The following is a 22,077-nucleotide window of genomic DNA, read 5'->3' as shown; positions in this document are numbered from 1 at the left end:
AAACTTTGACACACATATGTATAAAAGTTGCTATATTTTAATTTTATTTGCTTACCTGAAGTGCACAAAGCAGTGAGTGCTGGAGAATTAGTTAATGAACTAGACATGAGCAAGATTGGTTTTTCAAAATCCCAGATATTCTGATATTCATAACTATATATTAAAATACATTATTAATGTAAACTTCATTTTCATTTATTTTTCTTCTTCATTTTTCTATATATATAACTAATATATAAAAAATATATATATAAATAATTAATTGAAAAATATATAACTATTTTTCTTCATTCTTCTGAGGATATTATGTGGTTTTTGTAATTTTGGCATATCAGGGATATAATAGCAATATTTTATAAGTCGTTCCCAAGTTACATAAAACTCAAGTTACGTAAGAAGTCCTGGAACGTATCTCTTATGTATGTTGGGGACTTACTGTATTGAAAATGCTTAACAATTGCTTGGCAAGGACTTTATAATTTCAAATGAGTTAAGTTATGTTGATGTAACTCCACTAATGGTGATACAAAAGTATTACAGAATGTTTCATTATTAATTTTTATTTATTTTATTACATGTTTGCTAATCATAAAAGTACCACATAGCAAGATTATATTTAAATGCTTTTATTAGTTGTATTCTAAGCATAGTCAAAATATTATATGACGTTATAATCATCTGTACAGTTTCTTTGTGACTGATGAGACTGTACGATAGACTGCTGGGTGGGAGAGAGGGAGGAAATAGAATTAGTAGTTGTAGTGCTAAATGATGTAAGAAAGTAATCTTATACAGTATCAGTCAAAAAAAAAAAAAAAAAAAAAAAAAAAACCCAAAAACTATTCACATCATTTGTCCAGCTCCTCCAATAATTTTTCTTATCCTTCCTAAAATTTATTCAAACTACCCACTTCCACAACAACACCAAATGGAAGTTTGTTTCAACAATTAATTACTGTGTGAAAATTTTCACACTTCTGTAACCATCCTTTTTCAATTTAAATTTGTATCCCTTATGTGTGTTATCTCAGAAAGAGTAAAGATGCCATAAGCATTTAGTTTACTTAATCCATTTAAAGCCTGAAACACACACTTCAATCAGGTCTCTTGTAGGTGGTAGGTTTTGAGATGCTGCAATTAGCAGAACTGAAGTCTTTCCTGGTAAGAATACTGTTTTGTGCCCTTGACTAATCTTGTTGCTCTTCCCTGAAACTATTACAACTGATCCATATCCTTCCTACAATGAGGTTTCCAGATTTGTATACAGTATTCAAGATACAGTTTAACCAATGCATTATACAATGGGATGATTGCCTTCTTGACCCTGCTGCAAAATTCCTATATATCATTGACTAAACCCTATGAGAATGGTCAGACTGTATAATGAAATTTGCATCTTTTCCACTCCTTCAGTATGGTTTCACCCAATTGATATGGTATTTTGTGATTACTGCTGGGATTCTTGCAGTACCTTGCATTTATCAATGTCAAACTTCAAATGTTACTGCTCATCCCATCTGCCTATTTCTTCATGTCTTGCTGTAGTTGCATAGCACACTCTGATTTCTGTCATTAAGCATGCTACCAACCTTTATATCATCAGCAAACTTTGTCATTAAACTTCTTATGCCTTCATCAATATGGTTAATAAATATTAAGAATAGGAAGGGAGGCTAGTACCAAACCCCAAGAAACTGCATCAATAACAAGAGTAGCAACCATTAATAATCATTCTCTGTCTTCTGCCACTCAACACATCTTTATCCACAGCAGCAACCTTCCCCAAATGTCATTGCTGCAATTTGTACAGTAAATTTTCATGTGGAACAGTATCAAAAGCTTTACTGAAATTTAAGTATATGATGTTAAAATTGTTTTGACATCATATACTTGAAGTTTCTTTCCAGATTTTTGTTAATGCTTCATAATGAGTAGCTAATCAGATCGGCCAGACAAGATCTACCTTCAACAAAATTGTGTTGTCATTGTTGTATAACTACATTCCTGTCAAGATGATCCCAGTACTTCTTTAACCATTGAATCCATTATTTTTCCTGGAACAAAATTCAAGCTTACAAGTCTCTAATTACACAATTCGCCCCTTGTCCCACCTTTGTGAACATGGGGAGGCATTTGCACATCTCTAATCTGTAGGGACTTATTCACGAACCAAAGGATGCTCTCATAATTATGGATAAAGGTTTGCTTACCTCTTTTGCTGATCCTTTAAACATAAATGGATAACATTCAGTCAGCCACAGGCACCTTATTTATTTTTAGCTTCAACACTTTTTTCTTCAACTTTACTCTCAATTATCACAAAATCATTTAACTCCCGGATGTAACTTAGTATGAGTATAGTTTTCAGGGATGCTATCGCCCCTCCCTAAAAACTTCGTGCATAAATGTAGATGCACTAATGATGGATCTGTGCAATAAATACAGTTGAAGCTCTATATATCTGGTCACTTGAATGCTAGCAAGACTTTTGTGGATTTATTGGAGGACTGTTTTCTACAGCAACATGTTCGAGGGGCAACCAGAGGGAATAATGCCCTTGATCTGATAATCGGCAGTGAATATTCATGCATTACGAATTTGCAGCAGTGATTGACAGTGATCACTGTGTACTGATGTGGGATTTAACTACCTAAAGATGTAACTACCATCAAGGGTAAAGGGAAGGGTTTTTGTTTTCGTAAAGGTGACTGCAGTGGTCTCAGAGAGTTTTTAAATTCTATACAGTGGGAGCAACTGATGATGTTACCAATGGTGAATTCCAAATGGGAAACTTTCGGGGACTTAATCTTGGAGGCTACTAGGTTTTTCATACCAACTAAGAAATACTGTTCAAGGTTCAGGCTTAAATGGATGTCAAAGGAATTAATGAGACTCGTAGCAGAGAAGAAAAATGCATGGGATTCATATAAATTATCAGGTGACACAGAAGCCTAGCAGATATAAGCTAGTCTGCAATAAAGTTACAAAGGAGGTTAGGCAAGCAAAGGCAGATTATGAGAAATCTTTGGCAAATGATGCAAAGAAAAACAGCAAAGAGTTCTTTACTTGTGTAAACTCTACAAGGAAGGGGTGAATCAGATTGGTGCACTTAACATAGATGGTTCGACTATTGATGATCCTGCTCAAGTAGCTGATAAAGTGAATGAATATTTTGCACCTAAATTCACACATGAGGAGTTATTCAAGGAGGGGAATGCCAGAAATTTATCAAACTCTAACAGGCAGGGTGCTCAATGATTTTGTAATAACTGAGAGCAAAATGGATTTGGTTTTTTTTTTTTTTTTTTTAGGAGCATTAGCAACTAAGGCCATATTGCTCCGGGATATGCGGTGGTCATTCCCTGACCTTTCCGCATCCTCGTATTTGGTGGTGACGGGCTCGAACCCCGGTCTAATCAAGAAGCGTGTGCTGCGCACTGTTACTGCTGCTCCTTCCCACCTGGCTACGGAGGCGCCTGAGCAAAATGGAGGAGAAATTGTTGAAGTTAAACATAAAAAAGGTACCTGGGGCAGATGGAATCTGCCCCAGGTACCTTTACAGTTACATTGAAGGAGGCAGCAAGAGAAGTAAGCAAACCCTTAGCCATAATTATGGGAGCAACCTTAGAGTCAAGGGAGGTCCCCATGTTTGTTGTTGTTTGTTATTTGGTTTTTAGGAGCATTAGCAACTAAGGCCATATTGCTCCGGGAATATGCGGTAGTCATTCCCTGACCTTTCCGCATCCTCCGTATTTGGTGGTGACGGGCTCGAACCCCGGTCTAATCAAGAAGCGTGTGCTACGCACTGCTGCTCCTTCCCACCTGGCTACGGAGGCGCCCAGGAGGTCCCCATGGACTGGAGATGTGCAAATGTATCCCCAATTCACAAAGTGGGTGCAAAGGGTGACACAAATAATTACAAACCTGTTAGTTTAACTTCTGTTCTGGGGAAAATAATGGAGTCACTGGTTAAAGATCACCTAGACAAGACTGCAGTAATAGTTCAGACACAGCATGGGTTTCTTAAGGGGAAATCTTGTCTGACCAATTTGATTGGATACTTTGATGTGGTCACAAAGGAACTAGATGCAAAAAATAATTTTGATATCATATACAGCGGGCCCTCATTATAACGTGGTTCACTCTACGCTGATTCGCTATAACACTGTTCTTATATTATAACACATATTTCACTATAACGCTGTCATAACTCACTATAATGCTCTTTTACCAGTGTACAGATTGAATTTTTGGCATGTTTAACTCAAACGTTTCATCTGATGTAGTCGATAGCTTGAAAATGAATAGCAAAGTTTCCCATGCTCAGTGAAATTTTCTCCTACACTAATTTAATTGCACTATGGTGACTTGTTACGTAGTTCCGAGATCAACATTTTAAAAAATTAACAAGTATTTTGCTTGTAATATTTGCGTTATACAGGGTGTTTCAGTTAACCGTTTCAGAACTTCTAAGAGGGGTAGGGTACATTCTGACAACTCGAAATCATATAGCAATGTGGGGTCGGAAATGCTTTCCTGAAGCGGTGTTGTACACAGAAGCACCATAAAGAAAAGAGACCGTAAGTGAGAAATCGTTTTAATAATACATGAAAAGAAGCAAAAGGTACATGGATTAAAGTAAGTGTTCGAAGTTTCTTCCACGGGCTACAATGCACGCCTCACATCTCCGACGCATGGACATCCGAACATTCTGGATTACTCCAGGCGAATTTCGAATTTCTTCGGCAGCTACTGCGATTCTTGCAACCAGCTCCTCAGCATTGTCAACAGGGGTGTCATAAACTAGCGATTTCATATGACCCCAGAAATAAAAATCAAGACATGATAGGTCGGGTGACCGAGCAGGCCAACGCACGGGACCACCACGTCCGATCCACTGTTGACCAAATGTGACATCCAGGTAGTTACGAACATCTCCGCTATAATGGGCAGGGGCTCCATTGTGTTGGAACCACATTGTCAAAAGTTGTGGCAATACTTGCTGCAGAAACATCAAGTAGATAGGTCCGGTTAGACGACACGGTAACAGGTAAGGTCCGATGAGGTGATCTCCCATAATACCGGCCCATACATTGACCGAAAATCGAATCTGTGCTCCACGACGTCGTATTGCATGCGGGTTCTCGACCGCCCAGATATGGTCGTTATGCGTGTTGAAAATTCCTTCCCTTGTGAAGGATGCCTCATCGGAAAACAACACTTCAGCAGGAAAAAGGGGATTTGTAGCACATTTTCCAAGGTACCACTGTGCGAAAGCAATACGAGGTGCATAATCCTCCGGTTGCTGTGTCTGGACACGCTGCACGTGAAACGGATGCATGTCTTGTTCTCGGAGAATCCTCCAGACGCTGCAATGGGAAACCCCGACTGCGTTTGCTAGACTTCGTGTACTCGTTCTTGGATTCCCCTGTACATGCTGCAGCACATTCTGTTCGACGGCTGGAGTCCATGCTGTTCTTACCCTGTCCCTGTCAGCTCTTTCAAATGAACCTCTCTCAGCTAACCTCTGGTGCAGTCTTGCAAAGAAATTATGACTGGGAATACGCCTCGTCGGATATCGTTCCGCGTACAAACGCTGTGCGGCCGGCCCACTACAATTTGCAGCCCTGTACGCCAAATGCATATCAGCTAACTCTGCGTTCGTGTAATCATCCATCCTACTAACTTGGCGTTCTTGTTCAAGAAATTCGAAATTCGCCTGGAGTATTCCAGAATGTTCGGATGTCCATGCGTCAGAGATGTGAGGCGTGCATTGTAGCCCGTGGAAGAAACTTCGAACACTTACTTTAATCCATGTACCTTTTGCTTCTTTTCACGTATTATTAAAACGATTTCTCACTTACGGTCTCTTTTCTTTATGGTGCTTCTGTGTACAACACCGCTTCAGGAAAGCATTTCCGACCCCACATTGCTATATGATTTCGAGTTGTCAGGATGTACCCTACCCCTCTTAGAAGTTCTGAAACGTTTAACTGAAACACCCTGTATGCATTTATCCGAAGTCTAGTCATCACTCGGTACAGCGTTAGACATCGTCTGTAATGGACAGTTTACTTGAACATTGTATCATAATTAATGCAACACAGTTACATTTTTAAGATTAATAATCATGGATAAGAATTAAAAAGGAACAACATCTGGACGTATTACAAAACCTACTAAGGTAAGAAAAATACTGAATTTGAAAATTTAATTATACGTTTTGAAGAGAATCGATTCCATTCAACGATAAGTGGATGGGTGCAATAATTTAGGACTGGCAGGTTCAACTGTAAAAACAATTATAAAAAATAAAGAATCAATTTTAGAAGTGGGAAAGATAGCTGATCTAATGCAAGCAACTAGGCCAGCTATTGAAATGGAGACACTTCTGAATAGTTTTATTGAAGATAATATCCAACACGCAATTCTATTAAGTTAAATATTATTAAAGAAAAAGCAATTAGCCTATATGATAATCTGAGGAAAGCTCACCTTTAAAAAAAAAAAAAAAAAATTGGAACCATTTAAAGCTAGTAAGGGCTGGTAAGATAGATTTAAAATCCAGGGAGAAGCTGCAAGTGCAGATCAAGAAGGAGCCGAAACTTTCAAAGAAGAACTTCTAAAAATTATTGAAGATTGTTGTTAAATCGAGGCAGTGTTAGGTGGGTCGGAAAACTGCTAGCTTGGGGGGGGGGATACAAAGACAAATAGATTAACAGTAGCCACTGGCAGAGGTGAAAGAGATTCTTGCACTGCTTCTATTGGAATGAGCAGAAGTCTGAAAAACAAGATTCAGGATATTTCAGAGACTGCTGGGAGTCATTGCGGTACAAGTAAATACATGGGTTGTGTTAGGGAAGCTAAGAATAGAAATAGGTGCATGTATACTTGCATGTACACCAATGCTAGGAGTTTAGTAAATAAATTTGATGAATTTGAGGTATTGCTCAAAACATCAAAGGCAGATATTGTTGGGATATCAGAGACTTGGTGTCACACAGATATAAGGAATGCAGAACTGGAATTTGGAGAGTACAACGTCTACAGAAAAGATAGACTGGATAGGAAGGGAGGAGGGGTTATGCTATTAGTTAAGAAATACATAAAATCCAAGGAAGTGAAGCCAGTGGACATCGCTGGACAGTGCAGTGTCGAGTCAGTTCGGTGTGACATAAGCATTGGGAGATCGAAATTGAGAGTAGGAGTGTGCTATAGGCCTAATGACTCTGATGAGTATAATAAGGAACTGTACAGGGAAATAGAGTGGGCCAGTAAATCAGAGAGTCTTATAATGGGAGATTTTAATTTCCCAGATATTGACTGGAGTTTGGGGGCTGGTCACTCACACACTAGCAAGGCTTTTGTGGATTTATTGGATGATTGTTTTCTACATCAGCATGTTCGGGAGGCAACTAGAGGGAGGAATACTCTTGATTTGATTATCAGCAGTGATTCTTCATGCATTAAGAATCTGCAGATAAATGAACCACTAGGTGGCAGTGATCACAGTGTGCTGAAGTGGGATTTACTCAAAGAGGTAACTACCATTAGGGGTAAAGGGAAGGGTTATTGCTTTCGTAAAGGCAATCTCCCATTGGACTGAGACAGTATTTAAATTCTATACAGTGGGACCAACTGATGATGTTACCAACAGCAAATGCAAAATGGGAAGCATTCAAAGAACTTATCTTGGAAGCTACTAGGCTTTACATACCAACTAAGAAATATTGTTCAAGGTTTAGGCCTAAATGGATGTCAGATGAACTGATGAGGCATATGGCAGAGAAGAAACATGGATGGGATACATACAAATTAACACATGACACAGAAGCCTATGATAGATACAAGTTGATCTGTAACCTAGTTACAAAGGAGGTTAGGCAGGCGAAGGCAGAGTACGAGAAATCTTTGGCAAGGGATGCAAAGAAAAACAGCAATGAGTTCTTTACTTACGTAAACTCTAGAAGGAAGGGGATGAATCAGATTGGTCCACTTGATATCGATGGGTCAACTGTTGATGATCCTGCTCAGGTAGCTAACAAACTAAATGAATATTTTGCATCAACATTCACACATCAGGAGTTATTTAGCGAGGGGAAAGCCAGGGGTGTATTCAACTCTAGCAGTAAGCTAGAGAATCTTGTAATAACTGAGAATAAAGTGGAGGAGAAACTGTTGAAGATAAACACAAGAAAGGCATCTGGGGTGGATGGGATCTATCCAGTTATATTAAAGGAGGCAGCAGAGGAAGTAAGCAAACCCTTAGCCATAATTATGAGAGCTTCCTTGGACTCAGGGGAGGTACTCGCAGACTGGAGATGTGCAAATGTGACCCCAATTCACAAAGGAGGATCAAAGGCTGACACAAGCAATTATAGACCTGTGAGTTTAACTTCTGTTCCAGGAAAATTAATGGAGGCACTAGTTAAAGAAGCGCTGCAGGATCATTTACACAAGACTTCAGTTATAGCTCGGACACAGCATGGTTTTGTTAAGGGGAAGTCTTGCCTGACCAATTTGATTGGATACTATGATGCAGTCACAAAGGAACTTAATGCAGGGAATAACTTTGATATTATATACTTGGATCTTAGAAAGGCTTTTGATACTGTTGCACATGGAAGACTGCTGCACAAATTGGAGCAGTGTGACATTGGAGGCAAATTGCTGCTGTGGATAAAGGGGTGGCTGAAGGGGAGAAGACAGAGAGTGGTAATCAATGGACACTGCTCATCGTGGACTAATGTTATTAGTGGAGTCCCTCAGAGTTCAGTGTTGGGTCCATTATTGTTTTCTGTATTCATAAATGATATTGATGATGGTATATCAAGTTTAATGTCGAAGTTTGCAGACAATACAAAGGTAGGCAGGGTTGTCAAGGACACTACTGACACTATGCTGCTGCAACAGGATCTGGAAAGGTTGTGCAGATGGGCTGAGAGGTGGCAAATGAAGTTTAACATTGACAAATGTAAAGTACTACACATGGGAAACAGCAACCCCAGAGCAACGTATCAACTCTGTGGTACTACACTGACAGTGGTAAAGAATGAAAGGGACCTGGGGGTGGTTGTGCAGGCAGATATGAAGTTCTCTGAGCAGTGCAGACGGGCTGCAAGAGTAGCTCATGGTGTATTGTCAATGATATATAGGAATTTTTCTAGCAGGGATAAGGAGGTGATTATTCCCTTGTATAAGGCAATGGTCAGGCCACACCTAGAGTACTGTATACAGGTCTGGAGGCCTCATTTCAAGAAGGATGTAGAGCGAGCCATGAGTACAGAGAAGGGCAACAAGATTAGTGAATGGAACAAAGGGTTGCTCTTACGAAGAAAGGCTTAAGTTTTGCAAATTACAGTGTCTGGAGACTAGGCACCGGCGAGGTGATCTGATAGAGGTGTATAAAGCATTGAATGGTTTGAGCATGCTCAATGCTGATGGGATTCTTCCTCTCGCTCAGAATAATCACCTGAGAGGGCATAAATTCAAATTGAGGAAAGACAGATGTAGGACAGACGTGCAGAAATTTGCCTTTAGCCAGCGAGTGGTTGGTTGGTGGAACAGACTTCCAATCCTTGTTGTGGAAGTTGATAGCCTAAATAAGTTTAAGGCTCAGCTGGACAGGTATTTTGAACGAACAGAGGGGTGAAGTGGAAGTGGTTTTTTTTTTTTTTTTTTTTTTTGGCTGATGCTGCATAAGCTTGCTTTCTTGCATCAAATGCCTCTACTAATGCTAATGCTAATGCTAATGCTAAACTTCTCAATAAGTTTTTAACATAGACGAAACAGGACCTTTTTGGAAACGAGAGCCCAAAAGACGTTTCATATCGAAAGAAGAAAAAAAAATGCCAGGCTTCAAAGCGGTGAAGGATCGGTTGACTTTATTGTTGGGTGGTAATGCTGTGGGGATTTTAAAGTAAAACCCCTTTTAGCTTACTAGGAAGACCGCCAAAGTACAACCCAAAATTGACCAAAGTTACGAAAACACGGCAGCCCAGGGCCTAGGATTAATAAATTCATGATTTTAATTGGCATTTTAAGTTTAATTTTGATAAGTTCTGTGAAGTATAGTGTTATTTCACTTTGTTATTTTGTGCAGTTATTTTTCACTTTCACAGCTTGGCTGCGCTTGAAAACAATCAAAGTACAAGTTCTAATCCTTGATGAGCATCTTACACTCAAGTTTCTTGTATAACCACAGTAGGTCACTCATCTTCATCACTTCTTTTTTTTTTTTTATTGTTTGTTGGCACTGTGGAAATTAACATTGTGCAGGAAAAAATTGCCAGAGTGAGATTTGGGTGGGGAGGTAGAGGGTTCTTTTTTCTTTTTTTTTTTTGCTCTCAGGCTTGGGCGTGGGATTGCTGGCGCCCTCTGGTCTAGCACTTCCACCAGAGGGTGCGGGAATTTTGTGCAGTCAGCACAGACAGTACAGTTCGCCTTTTAAAGTTGCTTTCTCCACGTTCATAAGGACGCGCATCAGGTAGCAGTTATCCTAGGTGATGACTGCTCTCTGGTGGCTAGGTATCCTGTACAAGGATAATAAAATCAAGTATATAAGGTGGATTTGGACAAATGTCTAGGGGCCGCCAAAGACAAAAATAATAATAATAAAATTATAAAAATCATCTTCATCACTAAAAATTTCAGAAGATTCCATTACGTCTGCAATGAGTTCCTCTTCAATCGTATTTATCCTGAAACATTCAATGTCCGCATCAACTTCTGCCTAATCTTTGAAGCTTAAGATTTCCTGTAAGTTTTCAGTGATGATGATGCACATGCTCAAATATTTCTTTCCTATTATCAGACTGTTCTTTGCAATTAATAGAAGAAGAAGCATGCAAATCTTCACAAATTGCATCATTCAAAGAGGTAAATCAGGAATGTTTGAACCAGCTGGAGATCACTTTTTCATCAACTTCTTCCCATGCAGATGTCAATTTCCCATTCAGTTTTTCTTTTAAGACATAGCACAATTTTGTTTAATGGCATTCTTCAGTAGATTTCTTAAATCACTGGATTACACCTCGATCAAGTGGCTGAAGAACTGACATCATATTTGGTGGTAGGTATTTGACAGTGATTGAATGTAGGTTGTTTACTTGATGAGGGATGCAGTTATCCACAAACAGCAAAATTTTTCTGTTCTTCTCACTCATCCTGCAATTTAAGTCTCTGAACCATTCTTCATAGATCTGCCATGTCATCCATGCCTTTTGGTTTGCTTGATATGTATTTGGTAATGTGTTCAAACCTTTAAAGCATTGAGACTTCTGGATTTCCCATTGATTAAAAGAGGGAGCTTGTCTGTGCCTTTTTCTGCCACTACGTTTCTTACCTTTAAATATGTTTTATCTGGTAGCAATTTAAAAAAGATTCCAGTTTCCTCAGCATTGATATCACTGTGGTCATATATCAGCAAAACAATTTACCATTAGCATTAGTAGAGGCATATGATGCAAGAAAGCAAGCTTGTGCAGCATCAGCCAAAAAAAAACCCCATTCCCATTTCACCCCTCTGTTCGTTCCAAATACCTATCCAGGTCAGCCTTAAATTTATTTAGGCTACCAAATTACACAACAAAGGATGGAAGTCTGTTCCACCAACCAACTACGCACTGGCTAAAGGCAAACTTCTGCACATCTATCCTACATCTGTCTTTCTTCAACTTGAATTTATGCCCACTCAGGTGATTATTCTGAGCAAGAGGAAGGATCCCATCAGCATCGAGCATGCTCAAACCATTCAAGGCTTTATACACCTCAATCAGATCACGTCGCAGGTGCCTAGTCTCCAGACACTGTAATTTGCAAAACTTGAGCCTTTCTTCGTAAGAGCAACCCTTTGTTCCATTCCCTAATCTTGTTGCCCTTCTCTGTACTCATTCCAATGGCTCTACATCCTTCTTAAAATGAGGCCTCCAGACCTGTATACAGTACTCAAGGTGTGTGGCCTGACCATTGCCTTATACAAGGGAATAATCACCTCCTTATCCCTGCTAGAAAAATTCCTGTATATCACTGTCAAGACACTATGAGCTACTCTTGCCGACCGTCTGCACTGCTCAGAAAACTACATATCTGCCTGCACAATTACCCCCAGGTCCTTTTCGTTCTCTACCACTGTCAGTGTAGTACCACAGAGTTGATACGTCACTCTGGCGTTACTGTTTTTCCCATACGTAGTACTTTACATTTGTCAATGTTAAACTTCATTTGCCACCTCTCAGCCCATCTGCTCAACTTTTCTAGATCCTGTTGCAGCAGCGTACTGTCATTAGTGTCCTTAAAAACCCTGCCAACCTTTGTATCGTCTGCAAACATGGACATTAAGCTTGATATACCATCATCAATATCATTTATAAATACAGAAAACAACAATGGACCCAACACTGAACTCTGAGGGACTCCACTAATAACATTAGTCCTCGATGAGCAGTGTCCATTGATTACCACTCTCTGTCTTCTTCCACTCAACCATCCCTTTCTCCAATGCTCCAATGTTTTCAGCAGTCTTCCATCTGCAACAGTATCAAAAGCCTTTCTAAGATCCAAATATATGATATCAAAGTTATTCCATGCATTAAGTTCCTTTGTGACCACATCATAGTATCCAATCAAATTGGTCAGACAAGACTTTCCCTTAACAAAACCATGCTGTGTCCGAGCTATAACTGAAGTCTTGTCTAGATGATTCTGCAGTTCTTCTTTAACCAGTGCCTCCATTAATTTTCCTGGAACAGAAGTTAAACTAACAGGTCTATAATTACTTGTGTTGCCCTTTGATCCTCCTTTGTGAACTGGGGTCACATTTGCACTTCTCCAGTCCATGGGTACCTCCCCTGAGTCCAAAGAAACTCTCATAATTATGGCTAAGGGTTTTAGCATTAGCATTAGTAGAGGCATTTGATGCAAGAACGCAAGCTTATGCAGCATCAGCCAAAAAAAAAAAAAAAAAACCACTTCCACTTCACCCCTCTGTTCGTTCAAAATACCTGTCCAGCTGAGCCTTAAACTTATTTAGGCTATCAACTTCCACTACAAGGGATGGAAGTCTGTTCCACCAACCAACCACCCGCTGGCTAAAGGCAAATTTTCGCACGTCTATCCTACATCTGTCTTTGCTCAATTTGAATTTATGCCCTCTCAGGTGATTATTCTGAGCCAGAGGAAGAATCCCATCAGCATTGAGCATGCTCAAACCATTCAAGGCTTTATACACCTCTATCAGATAACCTCGCTGGTGCCTAGTCTCCAGACACTGTAATTTGCAAAACTTAAGCCTTTCTTCGTAAGAGCACCCCTTTATTCCATTCACTAATCTTGTTGCCCTTCTCTGTACTCGTTCCAGCAGCTATACATCCTTCTTGAAATGAGGCCTCCAGACCTGTATACAGTACTCTAGGTGTGGCCTGACCATTGCCTTGCTTTGGGTTTGCTTACTTCCTTTGCTGCCTCCTTTAATATAACTCGATAGATCCCATCCACCCCGGGTGCCTTTTTTATGTTTATCTTCAACAATTTCTCCTCCACTTTCTACTCAGTTATTAAAAAATCATCTAGCTCACTGCCAGAGTTTAACTCACCTCTGGCATTCCCCTCCCTGAATAACTCCTCATGAATGAATGTAGATGCAAAATACTCATTTAGTTTGTTAGCCACCTGAGCAGGATCATCAACAGTTGAACCATCGATATCAAGTGGACCAATCTGATTCATCCCCTTATTTCTAGAGTTTACATAAGTAAAGAACTCTTTGCTGTTTTTCTATGCATCCTTTGCCAAAGATTTCTTGTAATCTGTCTTCGTCTGCCTAACCTCCTTTGTGACTTGGTTACAGATCAGCTTATATCTATCATAGGCTTCCATGTCACCCATTAATTTATATGTATCCCATGCATTTTTCCTCTCTGCCATATGTCTCATTAGTTCACCTGACATCCATTTAGGCCTAAACCTTCAATAATATTTCTTAGTTGGTATGTAAAGCCTAGTGGCTTCCAAGATAAATTCTTTGAATGCTTCCCATTTTGAATTTGCTGTTGGTAACATCATCAGTTGGTCCCACCGTATAGAATTTAAATACTGTCTCAGTCCACCGTAGTCGCCTTTACGAAAGCAAAAACCCTTCCCTTTACCCCTGATGGTAGTTACCGCGTTGAGTAAATCCCACTTCAGCACACTGTGATCACTGCCACCTAGTGGTTCCTTTATCTGCAGATTCTTAATGCATGAAGAATCACTACTCATAATCAAATCAAGAGTATTACTCCCTCTAGTTGCCTCCCGAACATGCTGATGTAGAAAACAATCATCCAATAAATCCACAAAAGCCTTGCTAGTGTGAGTGACCAACCCACAAATTCCAGTCAATATCTGGGAAATTAAAATCCCCCATTATAAGACTCACTGATTTATTGGCCCACTCTATTTCCCTGTACAGTTTCTTATTATACTCATCAGAGTCATTAGGAATATAATACACTCCTACTCTCAATTTTGATCTCTCAATGCTTATGTCACACCAAACTGACTCGACACTGCACTGTCCAGCGATGTTGACTGGCTTCACTTCCTTGGATTTTGTGTTTCTTAACTAATAGCATAATCCCTCCTCCCTTCCTATCCTGTCTATCCTTCTGTACTCCTTGTACTCCCCAAATTCCAGTTCTGCATTCCTTATATCTGTGTGACACCTTGTCTCTGATATCCCAACAATTTAAAATGATTTCCTTCCATTCATTTGTAGCATCAATGTCCATGGCTACACTTTTGCCACACACTTTTGTAAGGCAGGCCATGACAAATCTAAAATTTCTGGAACCATCCTTCTGAACTTTTAAATTCTTCAATATCCGTTTGATGGATATTGAAGAATTTAATATTCGGTAATGTGTTCAAACCTTTAAAGTATTGAGGCTTCTGGGATTTCCCAATGATTAAAAGAGGGAGTTTGTCTGTGCCAGACATGTTTGCTGCTAGGGGAATGGTAATCTGTTGTTTGGCCTTTTTTCTGCCACTACATTTCTCACATTTAAATGTGTTTCATCTGGTAGAAATAAAAAAAAAAAAAAAGAGTCCAGTTTCATCAGCATTGAAGATGTCATTGTAGTCATATGTCAGCAAAACATTTTTTAAATGATTTTCCTTCCATTTGTTTGTAGCATCAATGTCTGCAGCTGTACTTTTGCCACCCACTTTTTCTGTAAGATAGGCCACGACAAGTCTTAAATTTCTGGAACCATCCATCTGAACTGTTAAATTCTTCAATATCCATTAAATACACAAATGATTCAGCCTTAGCTTTTTTTAAAAGATTAAGATGGGAATGTTTTTTGCAAGCATCATCGTTAGCCATTCCAAAAGTACCTTTTCAAGATCTGGTTACTTCACCTTTCACATTTGAATTCTACCCAGTGTAGCAGGTTTCTCTAAACTTTCGATCTTTCAGAATAGTGACTAGAGTACTCTTAGGAATGCTGAACTGTCTGGCGATATCAGTCTTAGAATGCACACCATTATGTACAGCTTGTAAAATCCTAATTTTATCTGAGATTTGGCAAAGCTATTGGCTTTCTTGTCATACCAATAAACATAGACTTAAACCAACAAAATGAACTTCCAGCCAATGTTCATTTCATTACCACACTGCAAGAAAAGAGTGTGGGAAATCTTAACGAATGATTTCTCACGATCAGGCTACAAGCTCATCAGTTACTTCAATATATTTGAAGCGTACTCTCATTTTTAAATGCAAATATTGTAAGAAAAAAGTAAAAATTCAGATTAAGAGGTAGAAATTTATGGCCATTATAATGAAATCCATTTGTTTTCAATGTCATTATAATGAATGTAAAATAGCATTAGGTTAATGAGAAGCTGGCTGGGACTAACCACATAGGATATTATAACGTGTTGGGACATTAAAAAGAGAGTCGCTATAAAGACTTCGACTGTAGAAACACAGCAAGGTAAAAGAACAGGAATTTACAGATCAATAAGCTTTAGATTTTGTCAATTCAGGATGTCTCTACGTTACTTCAGCTTTTTGGATAACCACAGAATATCACCAATAATTTATTGGACCATCTGATTTGAAATGACCTGTCTATGAGATGAAGCATGTGATTTTCAGAGGGTTAAACAACTTTTTTATGATCTTTTGTAATTCTCAAAGAGCTGGAATACAGAAACATGCAGAACTGAATTAAGCTAAGAGCTTAAACCTTATCATAATCATATTTTTTCCTTGTCCTGCCCATCCTAAATATTCAAAACCATAGTATGCCTTTATATGGATTTTGTGAAAACTTTTTTGACTGCAGCATTAATACATTTTACAAAACAACAATAAGGTTGGTTGACATTTTAACCTCTTATGGATTACTGCTGTTTAAATTCCGTTGCCATTCTGACAGTCAGTGTTTTGAAAAATTGTCATTTTACCATATCAACATTTCTACACGTTTAGCATTCTGAAGTGTTGGTGCTTTGAAGTATCAGCATTTCGAACTTTGGTGTTTTCACGTGTTACTGTATTGACTGTGCTGGTATTTCAATGTGTTGGCAGTCTGAAAATAAATTGAGATTTCAGTTGTCAGCATTCTGATCATCCTGTTGACCTTTTGGCTGAAAATATTATAACTTTTGCTGTTATATCTTTTGGCAATGAAATTGCCAAAAGACGACAGATGACTGTTAAATATTCAATTTTTCATTCATACCATAATTATTATTCCACAAAATAAAATAAAACAAAACAAAAAATTAGCTAAAAATTATTTTTTTTTATTTGTTACCTCATGTTTCTGACTGAACTTGAAGGTTGCACTCGTAATGATAAAGGTTTTTCACGCTTGTTAATCTGAGGCTTAAACATTACTTGCCTAGAATCCATTAAAAAAATTATTAATCAATTAAATTATTTCAATTTTTATTTATCGATACAAAATATTAACATGCATATTTTCTAAATATGCAAGTTAATATGACATTTACCTGACAATTACCTTTCATGATATAAAAAAAAATAAGAAACTGATATAAATCTTAATACTAAGTCAAAAATCTAAAAACATATATATAATTTTTATATATTTTACATTATACATATTAATATGAATATTTAACAGGACTATGGGATCCAATATATCTTGAAGTAGATAGCTTTAAATAAAAAATTAGGCCCTTATTACTTGTTTTGTCAAAGCACTACAAAACAAGTGCCCTTATCATGTGTCCTGTAGGCAAGGCACACAATAAATTACTTACACTCATGAATTTTAGTACTCAGGAAACAAGCTACACCCATATTCCCTCCGAAACAAATGAAAGGGTGCCCACCCACCATCAACATGAGACATGAAAATGCACAATTTATTTCAAATGAAACACCAAAAGACAAGTCTATTAGAATGATAAAATTGCTCAGTCCTAAGCCAGATAGGGATTTCTACCCAATGACTTGTGTTTGGGGACAAGCTAAACTTGGATACCAAGAAAACAAGATTTTAAATAACCCCCATGGTAGCACTCATAAGACCATTAGCACTCGTATGGAGATAATACGCTTTGCTAAGAATCTTAATAAATATGGACATAATACACTCATGTAATTTTGGTGTAACTTTATTTCTAAGGCCTTAGAGATTAATAACTTGTGATATTGTGCATTATGCCCATTATTTTGACAATTTTAAAGGTGAATAAATGTTTGAAATTGATGGAATGACGTGGAAGGTCTAAGATGATGAACTGCAACTGAAGCACCATGTTGATCGCATCTCTATTTCAGCATACACCTAGTTGAATGCTGATATAAAGAATTGCAAGTAGTACAAGGAATACTACACAGGGTCATGTTTCTGAAGAGAACTGGCTGGTCTGCAAAATGATTGGGATTTGAATAAGGACACCAATTTACAGATGGGTTACACCACTATATTTTATTTTGTATTTTTAAGTAATTGTATGAGAAATTAAATCACTGTTCAATGTTAGAATGCAAGTAAAATATTTTTTCAGCAGAATTTAATTGTAGGCTAGTTTGCTCTTTTACAGATAAAATTAATTTCTAAGGGTATATTCACTTCATAAACCTATCTGTCAAAATGTTGATATTACTTTCTAAATCAAGTGGAAAATGAAATTAACATTTTAACAGATAGTTTACCTGTTAAAAATGTTTGCCTATAAATTCCTTCCAAAAATTCAATATTCTGACTACTGATCATGCAAACATATATGTGAAAAACCTTCCTGATGGCATGAGGGTTACTTAAAGTCTCATTTGTTTAATATCAAAGTTTGGCTTATCTGTGAACATGATGAAAAGCTCTGCATGATTTAGGGCTAAGCTATTTCATCATTTCAATTGACTTGTCTTTTGGCATCTTGTTCAAAATAGGTTGTGCATTTCCATATTCTCACATTGACAGTGGGTGGGCACCCCCCCCCTTTCATCAGTTTGGGTGGAAGTGTGGATTGTAGTTTGTTGCTCAAATTCTAAAATTCATGAATGTAAATAACTTTATTGTGTGTCATGTCTACTAGCAATACTTTTAAAAAATAATAAATAATGAGGATAAGAGTAATTTTATATTAAAAATATTAATGTGGAATATTAAAAAGTATAATACAAAATGGACCTTATATCAGTCTGCTGAGAAGAGATGCAATCAACCACAAAGTAAATTACTGAAAACAGTTTGAACAATTCATATGTCATAAATAACTTCATGTAAATATTTATTAATATTAATAAAGTAACATAAGCATGAAATTAATGCACAAATTATTTCTTAATAAACTGAGATATGTTAATAATGTATTAATATATATATACAAGTGTTGGTCCATAAATAATGCTTCTTTTGCTTGAAAGTATAAAGGCACTAGACAAAGTTGAATTTCATACCATTTATCAAACCGTGGGAAGTATATATATACATTATTATATTAAATTACAAATGCTGTGTTATTATTATTACATTGCTTATCATTACATTTTTACCATCGTTTTTTCCAACTAACATATTCACTGTCCAAGGATGAACCCTGCTGCTGAAATCAGCCAGTTACTGCTGAAAAAGTGTTTTATATGAAGAAATCTTTTCATATAGAAAAAAACTCAGAGGCAACCAAGTTTGGCACTATGCAGCATGAGGCAAACTCTCCACCCTATGTCTGAAATTTTCATCTTAGTCATATAGGCAGTGTGTAGCCTGGCATTATCATGGGGTAATGTGATCTTGTGTCCTGTTATAGCCTTCCATTTTTGTTTTGAAACCCTTTTAAGCTAATCAAGTGCATGGCAATATCTTTCCTTATTTATAGTCTGCCTTTCTCTAAAAAATCAACCTAGTTTTGTTTGATTTTTTTGAGAAAGGTAAGACTATAAATAAGGAAAGATACACTGTGTTGCCACTTTATTAGGTACACCCCTGCTGTGCACACAAATGGTTTGTCCCACAACATTGCAAGTCACATGACCACAGCTGTGGATATAAATGCAGCAAGAATGGGAAAAAGGAGTGATCTAACAGACTTCGAACGTGGCATAGTAGTAGGTTCGAGACGTACTGGACAAAGCATCTCTGAAACGGCAGTTCTCCTGAACTTTTCACACACCACAGTTTCAAGAGTGTAACGAGAATGGTGCAACGAACAGAAAACATTCTCTCAAAGGCACTCCTGTGGAAGAAAATCATGAGAGAGGTCAGAGGTTGTTGTTGTTGTTATTTGGTTTTTAGGAGCATTAGCAACTAAGGCCATATTGCTCCGGGATATGCGGTGGTCATTTCCTGACCGAGAGAGGTCAGAGGAGGATGGCTAGAATTGTGCAAGCAAACAGACGGGCCACAATGTCACACATCACATCAGAATACAACCTTGGTGTGCAGAACAAAATATCACAACGGACCAATAGTCACATTTTGTCGCAAATGGGCTACAACAGCCGATGGCCACATCATGTACTTTTGTTATCAATGAAGAACAAGAGAGCATGCTTCCTGTAGGCACAGCTACACCAGCACTGGACTATCGAGGATTGGAAAAAACAGTTGCTTGGTCTGACAAATCAAAGTTCCTGGTGCATCATGTTGATGAAAGGTTCAGAATTTGGTGAAAACAACATGAATCCATGGAATCGTCATGTCTAACGACTACTATGCAAGGTGGTGGGGACAGTGTTATGGTGTGGAGAATGTTTTCTTGGTACATGTTGGGTCCATTAATACCCATAGATTCACGTCTGAATGCCACATCATACCTAAACATCTTTGCTGACCAATTGCATCCGTTCATGTTGACAGTTTATCCTCAGTCAGATGGTTACTTCCAGCAGGATAATGTGCTGGTGCACAAAGCCCAAATCACTACGGAATGGTTCCAGGAATATGACAATGATTTTTCTTTGCTACAGTGGCCTGCTCAGTCTGCAGATCTCAATCATATTGAACATCTTTGGGATGAGCTGGAAAGGGCTGTTCGCTGCAGGCATACACCTCCGTCGAATCTCGAGGAACTGTGTGATGCACTCATGTCTGCATGGTAATCCATTCCTGCACAACATTTTCAGCATTTTGTTCAATCCATGCCTAGACGAATTCAGGCTGTTTTGAAGGCTAAAGGAGGCTCAACACACTACTAAGTAGGTGTACCTAATAAAGTGGCAGCACAGTGCATCTTTGCTATCCTAAAACACATATGTGTGAAAAACCTTCCATTAGGAGGGTTTTTCACACACATATATACTGGGATCATAATTTTTTTTTGATGATCTGGGAATTCAAGGTTTTTTATTCACTGGAGATGATAGATGTGTTCATTCCATAGAATAAAGGTCATAATAGAAGGTGCAGATCTCAACACCTGCTATCAAACTTTAAAAAATCTTGAAATTTATTTCACTTCTGCAACAGGTCTTGGCAGATCTCCTGCCTGGAGAATTTCATTTCTTTTGTTAACAGCTTGGGTACCCATTTCCAGCATATTTTCCTCTAATTTAATGTCTAAAATGGTTGTCTTTTTATTGAATCATTTCATCCAAAATCTTAAGTGTTTTCTTCAATACACAGAGATTTAGGCTCCTTGGATGGTCACAAATGTGAATGACTCCTCATTTAGAAGGTGCAAGCCAATTATAAACATTGTTAAGTGTCTTGTTGGTATGCTTACCTCAATTCTTCATGAATCTGGACAGTTGAGTTTTATCCTGACTTGAAAAGGAACTCATTCACTAGGAAGAAATACTGACAGCCACAATTCACATACAATGAATTACATTGTTCTAACATAAATGCTTGACCTGCATCCCTTGTATGTGATAAAGTTGGATATGGAATGCTGTATTGAATATCATAAGCAACAGCTCATTTACTAATAAATACACATTCACGGTCTCAGCCATAATATTACCTGAGTTGTCAGAAAATGTCAGAATTTTATTTTTCAAATACTGCCAACATCAAATCCATAATACTCATACATCAAGATTACAACCAACCAGCCAAATTAACTAGTCTCAAAATACCAGCTTACCTGTGAATGTAACCAACTTTGCATGATTCAAATGGTCCATCACTTAAAAACAAAGCTTTGGAAAACACAAGTCTAACATCAATCACAAGAGAGTCAAATACTTTGGACAAGGCTTTACATTGCATCAACCTGGACCACAATTACTTCCACAAAACTAAAATTCTTGATAAGGATAAGGAGACTCAATTCAGGTGATTCAAACATTTTTACATCCAAACTCATTACAATAATTTCCTCAAAAGCAAAGGAAGGCAGTTAAACAACTGTTGGATCAGCATCTTTAAAGAAAAAGTTTTTCCTGGTACAGCAGTCACTAAAAAAAAAAAAAAAAAAAAAGCATATCCTATGGTGACATCACTGACATTTTGTACAATCTGAAACAACTAGTGGTCACTGTTTTGTTGTTATTTGGTTTTTAGGAGTATTAGCAACTAAGACCATATTGCTCCGGGAATATGCGGTGGTCATTCCCTGACCTTTCCGCATCCTCCATATTTGGTGGTGACGGGCTCGAACCCCGGTCTAATC

General features: G+C 38.0%; 1 protein-coding gene across 1 annotated transcript in view; it reads right to left on the bottom strand.

Annotated features, from left to right (window-relative positions):
• LOC150088452 (WD repeat-containing protein 27-like) overlaps window positions 1-22,077 on the bottom strand; it is a 316,886-nt gene that overhangs the window by 119,948 nt on the left and 174,861 nt on the right. Inside the window, exons 14-15 of the mRNA XM_090370163.1 lie at window positions 16,806-16,892; window positions 56-153 (exon numbers count right to left, since the gene is read on the bottom strand). Of these exons, the coding sequence (XP_090226289.1) occupies window positions 56-153; window positions 16,806-16,892 (185 nt within the window). The remainder of the gene's footprint in view (window positions 1-55; window positions 154-16,805; window positions 16,893-22,077) is intronic.

This window comes from Mastigoproctus giganteus, chromosome 3 (genome assembly GCF_048544385.1).
Source record: "Mastigoproctus giganteus isolate SK-2022 chromosome 3, ASM4854438v1, whole genome shotgun sequence".
NCBI lineage: Eukaryota > Metazoa > Arthropoda > Arachnida > Uropygi > Thelyphonidae > Mastigoproctus > Mastigoproctus giganteus.
The sequence above is the reverse complement of the archived record's forward strand: the minus strand, read 5'-3'. Positions and strand labels throughout refer to the sequence as shown.